General features: G+C 52.6%; 1 protein-coding gene across 1 annotated transcript; it reads right to left on the reverse strand.

The window, feature by feature from the left end:
• Window positions 1-968: 968 nt before the first annotated feature.
• LOC135888649 (C-signal-like) lies at window positions 969-9968 on the reverse strand. The gene is made up of 4 exons (XM_065416384.1): window positions 9738-9968; window positions 7757-7915; window positions 2487-2597; window positions 969-1082 (listed from the first exon to the last, which is right to left on the reverse strand). The coding sequence occupies exons 1-4, from the start codon at window positions 9966-9968 to the stop codon at window positions 969-971; spliced, it is 615 nt and encodes a 204-aa protein (XP_065272456.1).
• Between the last annotated feature and the right edge of the window lie 570 nt (window positions 9969-10538).

Consider the following 10538-nt stretch of genomic DNA (forward strand, 5'->3'; position numbering starts at 1 on the left):
TGCTCCTAGCGGTGACAGCAACCGATGGGAGCGTCATTAACTGACAAGCAGCGGAAAGCGAGGAGGCGAAGTGGGGGAGGAAACGGTTTCGGCCTTGGCCTGGCTTAACAGATGGAAATGGGACCAGTGCAATCTCGCCCTCCTCAGATCCAGACAGAATCTGCTGCAAAGATCCTTTTCCTAGCCTGGTGCTCTGAGCCCGTCATCCCCTCTCTTTGCATCCCTCCATGGCTCCCCCTCTGTCATGGCCTGACCCCACCAGCCCTATGGTCGCTCCCCTCTGCTCTGCCCGTGCTGCCAGCCTCCCGGCCCACTTAGTGAATTTTCACCTTCATGCTGCCCCTCGTGCTTGGGAAGAGCTCCCTGCAAACATCTGCACCGGTCCCTCCTTCCAATCCCCACTTCAAACTCTCCTGTGCTGCGATGCAGCCAGGCTCTTGACAAGGGCCAGGCTGCTGGTGAGCTGAGAGCCCGGCCTGTCACGCTGGCCAATAGCGAGTCATTGTTTCTAGTACGCCCCCCCATTGGTCTGTCTGTACCCCCCGCCCACTGTCTCTTGTCTCACAGAGAGACTGGAAGCTCTTTGGGGCGTCTCTCTGTTCGGTGACTGTGCAGCGCCCAGCAGAGCCGGGCCCTGGGCCAGGACTGGGGCTCGGAGGCATTACACTGATACAAACAGTTAATGAGGGTAATTAATCCAAGAGGAAATGGGTAGCAAGCAGGTGGCGGGAGAATGGTGGCTACAGCCGGGGCAGGGAAGAAGGAGAAATTTCATAAGGACGCGTGGCGCGTCATGGGGCGGGAGTAGAGAGAGCTTTGCCAAGAGGCTGAGCATGACCAGAGCAGAGCAGGGGATGCTGGAGGTTACCCATGGCTAGGGAAGACAGACCACTAGCTCGGGAGTGGCACACGGCAGGGACGCTGTTCAGGGCACCGGGTCTGCTGGAGCTTGCTGGCCAGGAGCCCCCTCACCAGGGCAGGCTCTTCCCTTCCCAGTCCAGGAACACCCCAGTGGTTGCCTGCGAAAGGCCGGCCAGCACGCTCAGGATGCCCTGCACGCTGCACTCCACGGTCAGAGGGGCCTGTGGGCGACAAAGGTCAATACCTGAGACATGAGGTTGGTGGGGCCTGGAGAGACACGTGGGGCCCAACTCTCAGTGCAACTCTGGGGGGCCTCCCCTGTCCTGGGGTTGCTCTGCACTGTAACAGCCACACTCCCCTTCCCTCAGCCATGTGCCCTGGGCCAGTAGTAGGGTGGAGGGGGTAGGAGCAGCCATGGTGGCTTTATCCCAAGGAGCCCCCCCTGGGGCTGGGAATATTGGCCTACAGCTGCCCCGTCACAGGAGAGGATCTGGCCCAGTGTATCCCTCTCGTGCATGCCCCAAGCCGTGCGTCTCAGCTTGCCCTGCCATAACAGACTCCCTCCCCAACCCAGAGTCGCAGATGCTCCTGCTGCTCCTCCCCAACAAGGTGTTTAGGTTGCTGCCACACCCCTGTGCTGCCCCATCATTCTAGAGCAGGCCCAGGAGTCAGGAGGGCCCAGGCCCAGCGGGGCCCAGCACCGTGTCAGACAGACAGGGCCGGACTCGTGTCTGGGGTAAGGGCATTGGACATGGAGAGGCACCAGGGAGGAGTTTGAGTCGATATTCCAGAGCTGAGCCGCCCCCTCCTCACACGGGTAGGGGCTCGCTGCCCACGCAGCCCCTGGATTTCACTGGGCGGCTCCCGGAGCAGAGCACTGTGCCCTGTGAGTACGGGGCGTAGGACCTGCCATTGGAAAGGACTCCGGGGGGAAAACGGGAGCGGGAGCCCAGTGTGCTCCTGGAATGGCCTGTGGGATGAAGGCTGAGGCGAGATTCCTGGGCTCGCCTGGAGGCAGGACTGGATTTAGGGGCAGGCGACGCAGGCGACCGCCTGGGGTGCTGGACTTGGGGGGGCACCAGGCTCGGGGTGCTGCTTTTCTTCTTAGCAAATGTATAGTCTTATCTGACCGGGATAACTCATGCTTGCAAATCATGCATCTAAGTCGTGAAATGAGCTCCCAATGCAACACAAAACTAGGTATTCAAATGTTTTACAAATAGGGGGGTAAGCCGAGGACGCTCCTTGCCTGAGCGCCATTGGGTCATGGGCCGGCCCTGCCTGGGGAATGCTGTATCCGTGTGCTGCCTGGACTGTGGGGTAGGTGACTCTTTGGCTCAGTGCTCCCGCCCCAGCGTCAGCTGAGCTGCTCCCGAAACTCGACTCTCCTGCCACTAAAGGAGGCTGGATTCAAAGCAGTCGCTCCGACTGGGTCTCACGCTTGCCATCGGCCTTACAGGGCACGGTGCTGCATTGAGAACGGAAGCAACCTCCCAGGGCACTTCACTGCGGGGAGACCAGGGGACTGCTGGAGTGGGGGCTGCTTGTTTTGAAGCGAGCCATGAGGAATACACCTCCCAAGAGGCGCTGTCAGCATGCCAGCCTGGCACCTCGCTGGGCACTACCTTCTCTGTCCCCATGTCTGTTTTCACCCAGCCAGGATGGATGGCGGTGCACAAGATTCCAGCGTCTTTGAGCTCTGCTGCCAGGCACCTCGTCACCATGTTCAGAGCGGCCTGGAAAATAAACCACATCTTTGCCAATCACACTGACCACAGAGGTGGGGATCTCCTATCGGACACCTCCCCACTCCACGGATCTGCTTCAGTCAGATAGGAGTTCAGAGTGTGGGAACAGAATCAAACCTTAAGTGGAAGTTTGGCCTGGTGCCCAGGGGCGGCTCTAGGCACCAGCTAAACAAGCAGGTGCCTAGGGCGGCAAAATGTATGGTGCAGCAAAATGCTGGGGCCTCACCTCAAGCAGCGTCCTGGGCTGGATCCTGTTGTGCTGCTGGGTGCGGCGGGGCACGGAGCCAGCTAAGTGGGGAGCGTGTCCCTGCCATTCTCCCGCGGGCAGCGGCCACTCCCCCCCTCAGGCAGGAGCCGGTAGCGTGGCCCTGCTCCGGCTGCAGAGGACGGACAGCTCCTCCTCGGCTTGTCCCCGTCTCTGCAAGCTGAGAAGAGGCCCGTCCTCTGCAGCTGGGGCAGGGCCACGCTACCGGCTCCCGCCTGGGGGGGAGTGGCCGCTGCCCGCAGGAGAGCGGCGCGAACAAGCCGAGGAGTGGCCCGTCCTCTGCAGCCAGGGCAGGGCCGCGCTAACGGCTCCCGCCTGGGGGGGGGGGTGGCCGCTGCCCGTGGGGGAGCGGCGCGAACAAGCCGAGGAGTGGCCCGTCCTCTGCAGCCAGGGCAGGGCCGCGCTAACGGCTCCCGCCTGGGGGGTGGGTGCTGACAGCAGGAGAGCGGCGGGAGCCGGTAGCGCGGCCCTGCCCCAGCTTCAGAGGACGGGCCGCTCCTCGGCTTCTTTGCGCTGCTCTCCCGCGGTCAGTGCCCACCCCCCAGGCAGGAGCCAGTAGCACGGCCCTGCTCTGGCTGCAGAGGATGGGGGAACATGACGCCCGGGCGGTCCGCTCCTCCTCAGGTTGTCCCTGCCTCTGCCTCCTCCTCCTCCTCCTCTCTGCGCCGCCTCCTGCCAGGGGAGGGGAGTGGGGAGCGGAGTGGCAGCCCGGGCTGAGCCCAGCTCGTGCCACAGCCAAGGTGAAGCCCAAGGATGAGCAGGGCTGGGATCCAGCAGCAGCCCCAACCCCTGGCCCTGGGAGCAGCGGTGACCGGAGATGACTCCACCTCAGGCCAGATCCGCAGCAAGGTAAGAGTCGGGCCAGGCGGGAGGGTCCCTGGAGAAATGCTGGGGAGGCACAGCCCCTCACAGCACTCCAGTGCCTGGAGTCTCCTTCTGTCTCCCCTCCTGCAGGGGGCGAGCGACCTGGCAGAGAGGGGCAGCATCTGCCCAGCAAGCCCAGCACTTCTTCCTTGGCTCCTCCAGCCACAGAGCTCTCTCCATTGCATGCCCCTCGGGCTCCAGCTGGGCGGCCTCAGCGCTGGGAAAACGCCAGCAGGGCTGGGTCCAGTGTGTATCCGAGCTCGTGGGGAGCTCTCTCGCCCCAATGACTAGCGCCTTACCTACAGCAAGTACAGTAGTGCAATAGGAGTGTGATGTGAAAAATATCATGTCACGTTGTGACACGGTCACTCAAATCACGATTACGTGTGTGTACTGTGCTGCACTATCGGCGCCATTTGCGCTAATTTCCGTTTCACGTCGGTGCCAGTGTTTATAGGGCTAAAATGCCGGGACAAAAACAAAAACGACTTTCTGGTGCTGCTTACCGGCAACAAAGAGGGAAACGGCAAAAAGAATTAGAAAAACTATCTCGTACTTCAAAAAAGTATTTTAAAAAAGTCGACAATTAAGGAGAAAGCTCTAAACAATGCATTGACGGTGATTATTCATCAACTGATGAAGACCGATTGAACCAAAGATGAACAACAATCTGACCAAAGATTATCTTCACTAACTGATAAAGATGAACAATCACAATCCATCCAAAGATTTACTACTTCAGCTGAAGAGTCCAGAAATGAAGAACTGTTATCCAAATCTAAAACTGAAGAACAATTATTGGAAGGTGGAGAGACTGACATAGGATCGGATCCAAGTACATGGCCGACAATAATTACTGATACAATGCGAATTATTATTGTGAAAAAAGGTCCTTCAAAACTAGATCCTACATTTGAATATCCATTTAATGAGTCGAATCGTCGATTTATGCCATCCAGTATGAAGAAAAAAATGAAAAATGGGGAACAAATTAATAGATCATGGTTAGTGTATTCACAGTCCAAAGATGTAGTTTTTTGTTTTTGCTGCAAACTGTTCTGTAACTCGGACATTCTTCTGGCAACTGCAGGTTTTAATGACTGGCAAAATTTGCATCAGCATTTGAAAGAACATGAAACATCAAAAAATCATTTACGCTCATTGACAAATTGGATTGAGCTGTCAAACAGATTATGTACCGGTACAACAATCGATGCGGTACAGCAACGTCAACTAAATTCAGAAATTCTACGTTGGCAAGCAGTGTTGGAACGTTTCCTGGCAATCATTAATTTCCTAGCCGAACAGTGCCTCGCATTCCGTGGATCCTCGGATATTTTATATGAGAATAACAATGGAAATTTCTTAAAATTGGTTGAGTTATTGGCAAAATTTGATAATGTTATGGCTGAGTATGTACCAAGAGTGAAAGATGGAGAGATTCACACCCATTATTTGGTTAAAAATACACAAAATGAGATAATAAAATTAATTTCTAATGGAGTGCGTAATGAAATTTTATCGAATTTGAAACATGCCAAATATTACTCAATTATAGTTGATTGTACTCAAGATCTGAGCAAAACTGAGCAAATGTCAATAGTTTTACGATTTCTGAAAATTGATGAAAATGCAGAAGTGAAAATTTGTGAACACTTTCTAGAATTTATACCAGTGAACGAAACTACTGGGAAAGCCCTCACAGATGTAATTCTACAGAGATTGGAACACTATGGAATACCTTTAGAAAATATGCGCGGCCAAGGGTACGATAACGGCTCAAACATGTGAGGACGACATGCAGGTGTACAGCAAAGAATATTGAATTTAAACAATCGAGCTTTTTTCATTCCTTGCCATGCGCATTCGCTCAATCTGGTTGTCAGTGATGCCGCCAAATCATCTAAAGATGCCGTTTCATATTTTACCACAGTGCAAGCAATTTACAACTTTTTTAGTGCTTCCACACACCATTGGGCAGTCTTGAAGAAGCATCTTGAACAAAAACTCACACTTAAACCTCTGAGTCAAACTAGATGGGAAAGCAGGATAGAAGCTATTAGACCATTCCGATATTCATCAGGAGAGATTTACGATGCACTATTTGAAATAAGCCAGGACTTGTCGTATGATCCTTCATTTCGACATGAAGCTGAAACATTGGCTCAGAAAATGATGCAGTTTCAATTTTCATGTTGCACGGTTATTTGGCACAATATTCTAAATCAAATTAATTTGACCAGCAAAGTTATGCAGAACATAACCATAGACATATCCGAGGCAAAGATGATTTTGAATAAAACGCTGGAATATTTAAAAAAATACCGTTCAGATGAAGGATTTGAAGAAACTGTCAAAGAAGCAACAACAATAGCAGAGGATCTTGATTTTGAACCAACGTTTGCACCTCAACAATTCATTCGTCCTCGGAAAAAAACAAGACAGTTTTGTTATGAGGCTCATGATGATCCTATTCTCGATCCAAATGAAAGGTTGAAAGTTGAATGTTTCTATTGTATTTTGGATGTAGCTATAACTTCCATTGAAGAAAGATTTTGTCAGTTGCATGGTCATTGTGAAACTTTTGAATTTTTATTCGATATTGGAAATATTAAAAATCAGTTTTCCAAAGAAGACCTCATGAAGCAGTGCCAAGACCTACATTTAGCGCTCAGTACTGATAACGCTGTTGACATTGATGCAGTAGAATTGTATGATGAATTAATAGCTTTATCTGAGCTAATAAGTCCTAAAATTTCTCCTCTAAAAGTATTAGAATTTATAGCAAGAAATGATTTTTTCACTCCAAACACTGCTATAGCATTACGCATTCTTTTAACATTACCAGTATCAGTGGCTTCTGGTGAGCGCAGTTTCTCAAAACTGAAATTACTAAAAACTTATTTGAGGTCCACCATGTCTCAAAATCGTATGTCAGGACTGGCATTAATTTCAATTGAAAGTACTATTGCAAAAAATTTAGATTTCACTGACTTATTAAAAGACTACGCAAGTATAAAAACCAGAAAAATTCAATTCATATAAATTCTTTTAATTTATGAGAAACTGGAAGACACTAAAGTTTTTCATTACAATGTATAGTTGAACTCAAATTGTTTGTAATTGTGTTTTTGTTAAAATAAAATGTTAAAATTACACTAGTAGGAAATTGTTTTATTTCACTAACTACAAATTCTCTGTTTTCATTTTTTTTTAAATTTTAAACAGTCAAAACAAAATTGCAAAGTGCAAACGTGTAAAAGCCAAAAAAAAAATGCGGGGGGGGGGGGGGCAGCCAACATTTTTTTTGCTTGGGGCAGCAAAAAACCTAGAGCCGGCCCTGCTGGTTCCTTCTCTGAGATGCAGCCGGCTGGTGTCAAGTTTCCTGCAGGGAAGGCCGGTGCTGCCCAGGTTCAAACTGGAATGGTGTTTGGACCAGTAAATCCAGAGTGACTCCATTCACTTAGGTGGAGTTTCTCTGTGTTTCTCCTGGGTTAACTGACTGAGTGACCTGTGGAGCCGTGCACACCCCCAGCAAATCCAGGTGTTTTGTACACTTTTCATCAGGATACACAGGGCATGTCCATAGTACGGTTTTGGAGACAGGGCCTTTCCCCTTAACAGGGCCACCCATGGACCAACAGCACAGGGCACTGCAGAGAGTAACTGGGCATTGGTAGAAAGGCTAGCCATTAGGCTGGTTACAAGTATTTGTAATTGTGTGTTGTATTAATGCTGGGTTTTAGTGTCACTGTCATAAGTTTGGGCTCGGAAGGGAAGAGGTGTTATTGGGGACTATGCCTCCAAGGGCCGAGCTTCCCAGCCAGAGTCTGGTGGGCGTGGGGGGAGCTCTGGTTGTGGTGAACAGCCAATTGGAACCAGACACCAACTAAAGCAGAGCTCTGGCAGGCTCCCGAGTCACTGTACACCAGACCCAGGCCCTGCACAAGGCAGCGTGGCCTGACACTCTCCCCGGAGTCCTAAGACTTTCCGAGGCTGAGTGGGGAACGCAGCTTACCTTGCTGGCACGGTACGGGTACATGGGGATCTCCAGGACTTTGAAGCACAGCTCGATGGAGCCCACATTAGTGGACATGTTGATAATTGCTGCCTTGCTGCAGCTCAGCCCCTCCTTTCCGGCTTCCTCAGCTGCCCTCTTCAGCAGGGGCAGAAACTCCTGATGAAAATAAAAACCCAACAAACCTCCTCCATCATGGTGTTGGGACCCGCCTGAGCGGTGGCGCCAAGCTGTGGACATGGCAGTTGTGATGGGGCCCTGCCCTCCCTCCCACCGGCGGGTTAGCTCGGCCATGGTCCTGTTGCCCCTTTCTGAGCCGAGCGGCTAGTCAAAGCGCAGGGCCTGGTGTTGTCTTTGATGCCGTCCTGCTCCTCCGAATGCAGGGGGACCCAAGAGCTAAAGGAGCAGCTTCTTAGCCTACAGCCCCCACACCTCTTTAGCCAGTGCCAGACCCACAAACTGCCTCTAGCTTGTCCCAGGGTCACGCACAGAGCCCTTACTGGCCCCGCTTGGCTCCCTTCCTGCCTCTCCATCTCCCTCTCCAATCTTGCCTGACCTCAGTCTCTGTGTTTTCTGCCTTCCCTCCCACACAAAACACCAACACTCATCAGCAAGAGCCCTCCGCCTCTCAGCCCAAATGCCTGGACCCATCACAAGTCCCTTTGGCCGTGGGGGACAGAAGCTTCTGGTTAACTCCTCCTGGGGCCTTCACGCCAGTCTCCAAGGGGTTGGTGGTGGAAGCTCGCAGCGTAACACTCCCTTACAGAGAACCAGAAAGAAGGACGGGGAAGCAGGAGGACGAGGCTAGGTCGCAGGAGAAGAGGAAGGTGATCTCGGCAGCTCTGTGATAGATGCAGAGGCAGGCGCTGGGAAGCAAGTGGCCAGAGAGGACAAAGTTCCAGCAGTTGCCATGTCTGTTGGGGTGGCCAGGAGCAGGGATTGGGAGGTGAGCTGGGGCGGTGAGGCAGGTGTGGGAGTCTCTGGGTTAGTGAGGAAAGTTGAGACTATAGGCCAGACTGAGATCCCTGGGGGCAGAGGGCAGAGGGAGAAGAGAAGACATGGATGGTGCCCTGAAGGGAAGGGAGGAGCCCTCAGCCATCAGGGAGGTAAGAAGACAATCAAGCGAGTATGGAGTCCAAGGAGCCCTGGGAGCCAGGAGCAGAGAGTGATCAGCTGTGTCGATGGCAATGGACACACCAGTCACACACTCAGTGTGCATGGAGATATGGGGATATCACACACACCACACACAGCTGCAGCGCACACTCACAGACACAGGCACCTTGACACATGCACACATGGAATCAGGTCTGCACATCAGCACACATGCTCCAGCTCTATGCAAAGGCCAACGATCCACCTGAGCGGAGCAGCAGGGAGCAGACTCAGGCTGCAGCGTGTTGACTCTGAATGAGCAGCTTATGGCTTGGCTGCAGCATGGGTAGGTCTGGCTGCCTGCGTGGTCTCCGCTGCTCTATATGCCTTGTGCAGGTGGGAGGAGGTGCTGAGCAGCCCATGATCCATATTCCCCATATTCTCCTCTTTCCATGACTTGCTGTAAATGTCATGTTCAGAGAGCACAGAGAGAAGTTCGATAAAAACATTAATACTCTTGCTGGAAGGTTGCAACATAACATGACTTTATTTCTTAGAATCCAGAAAGCAGGCTGCTCCCTAAGGCAGAGAGGCACAACTCTCCCTGCCTCACCCTAGGCTGGCACTTTGCAGACTGCTTGTTGAAGACCCAGCTCCCATGCCTCCTGCTAGCCCATAAGCAGGACCAGGAAACCCCTTATACTTAGAGCGATAGCTTCTCATTTTAACAGTTTTTAATACACTGTGATAAACAGTGGGTGGCTCCAGGTACAGAATGAACTCCGTTTGATCCAGTCCCTAGATAGGGTGAAGGTCTCTCCACGCCTCTCAGTCCCTCCCTTCTCCCCTCCCCCAAGTAAATAATAGCCAGTGAGGCCATACGTACCTTGGCCACCTGGATCGGCCCGACCACATTGGTAGTGAACACGGAGATCATCTCCTCCGGCTGCACTGACTGCAGCGTGGCGTGGGAGTTGACTGCTGCATTATTAATGAGCAGGTTCAGGCCCTTGCCGTTCAGCTGGGACTCCACCTCCTTCACTGCTGCTCTCACGCTGGCCAAGCTCACTGCATCTGCCGGGAAATCAAGGGGGAGCAGAGGAGACAGATCAGCCATTCCGTGGGCACTGGGGCCAAGAGTGAGGCCCAGGCAGCAGCCAGAGCTAATGTGAAGACAGCAAGAGCAAAGTGACACAGGCTGAGCTAGCGGGACTCCCACTCCCTGGATGAGGGGAGCCAGGGAGCTGGGTCGGAGATGTGTGCGGGGTCTCTCCATCAGGGGAATTAGACTGAGATGAACAGAGACTGGCTCAGCAGCAGCAGGGTGCGAGATGGAACTAATGTGGGGACTGTTGTTGGTGTGTATATGGGGAATTGCGTGACCAGGGTCCAAAACAACGGCCTCACTCATTGCCCCACAACGGTCTCCTTGGAAAATTCCAGCCTCAGGCTCTGTCTGCACGTAAAACACAGCCCCACGGTGGTGTCTCTGCACAGACACTCACTCCAGCGACGGGCAGGGCTTTCCCGCAGGCGGAGCTAATCCACCTCCCACCGAGGCAGTAGCTACGTCGCCAGAAGAATTCTTCCATTGATATAGCACTGTCTACACGGGCGGTGGGTTGCTTAACTTGGTCGCTCAGAGGTGTGGATTTTTCACAGCCCTGAGCAACGTGTCTGGGTTGAT

Source organism: Emys orbicularis, chromosome 14 (assembly GCF_028017835.1).
Source record: "Emys orbicularis isolate rEmyOrb1 chromosome 14, rEmyOrb1.hap1, whole genome shotgun sequence".
Lineage (NCBI taxonomy): Eukaryota > Metazoa > Chordata > Testudines > Emydidae > Emys > Emys orbicularis.

Excerpts from the sequence above, each read along its gene's own strand:
- LOC135888649 (XM_065416384.1), bottom strand. The coding sequence starts at position 9,968 with ATGGCTGATCTGTCTCCTCTGCTCCCCCTTGATTTCCCGGCAGATGCA. Across the intron at positions 7,916-9,737 it reads GGCCGATCCAGGTGGCCAAG|GAGTTTCTGCCCCTGCTGAA; the intron begins GTACGTATGGCC and ends TATTTTCATCAG. Across the intron at positions 1,083-2,486 it reads CAGACATGGGGACAGAGAAG|GCCCCTCTGACCGTGGAGTG; the intron begins GTAGTGCCCAGC and ends TGTCGCCCACAG.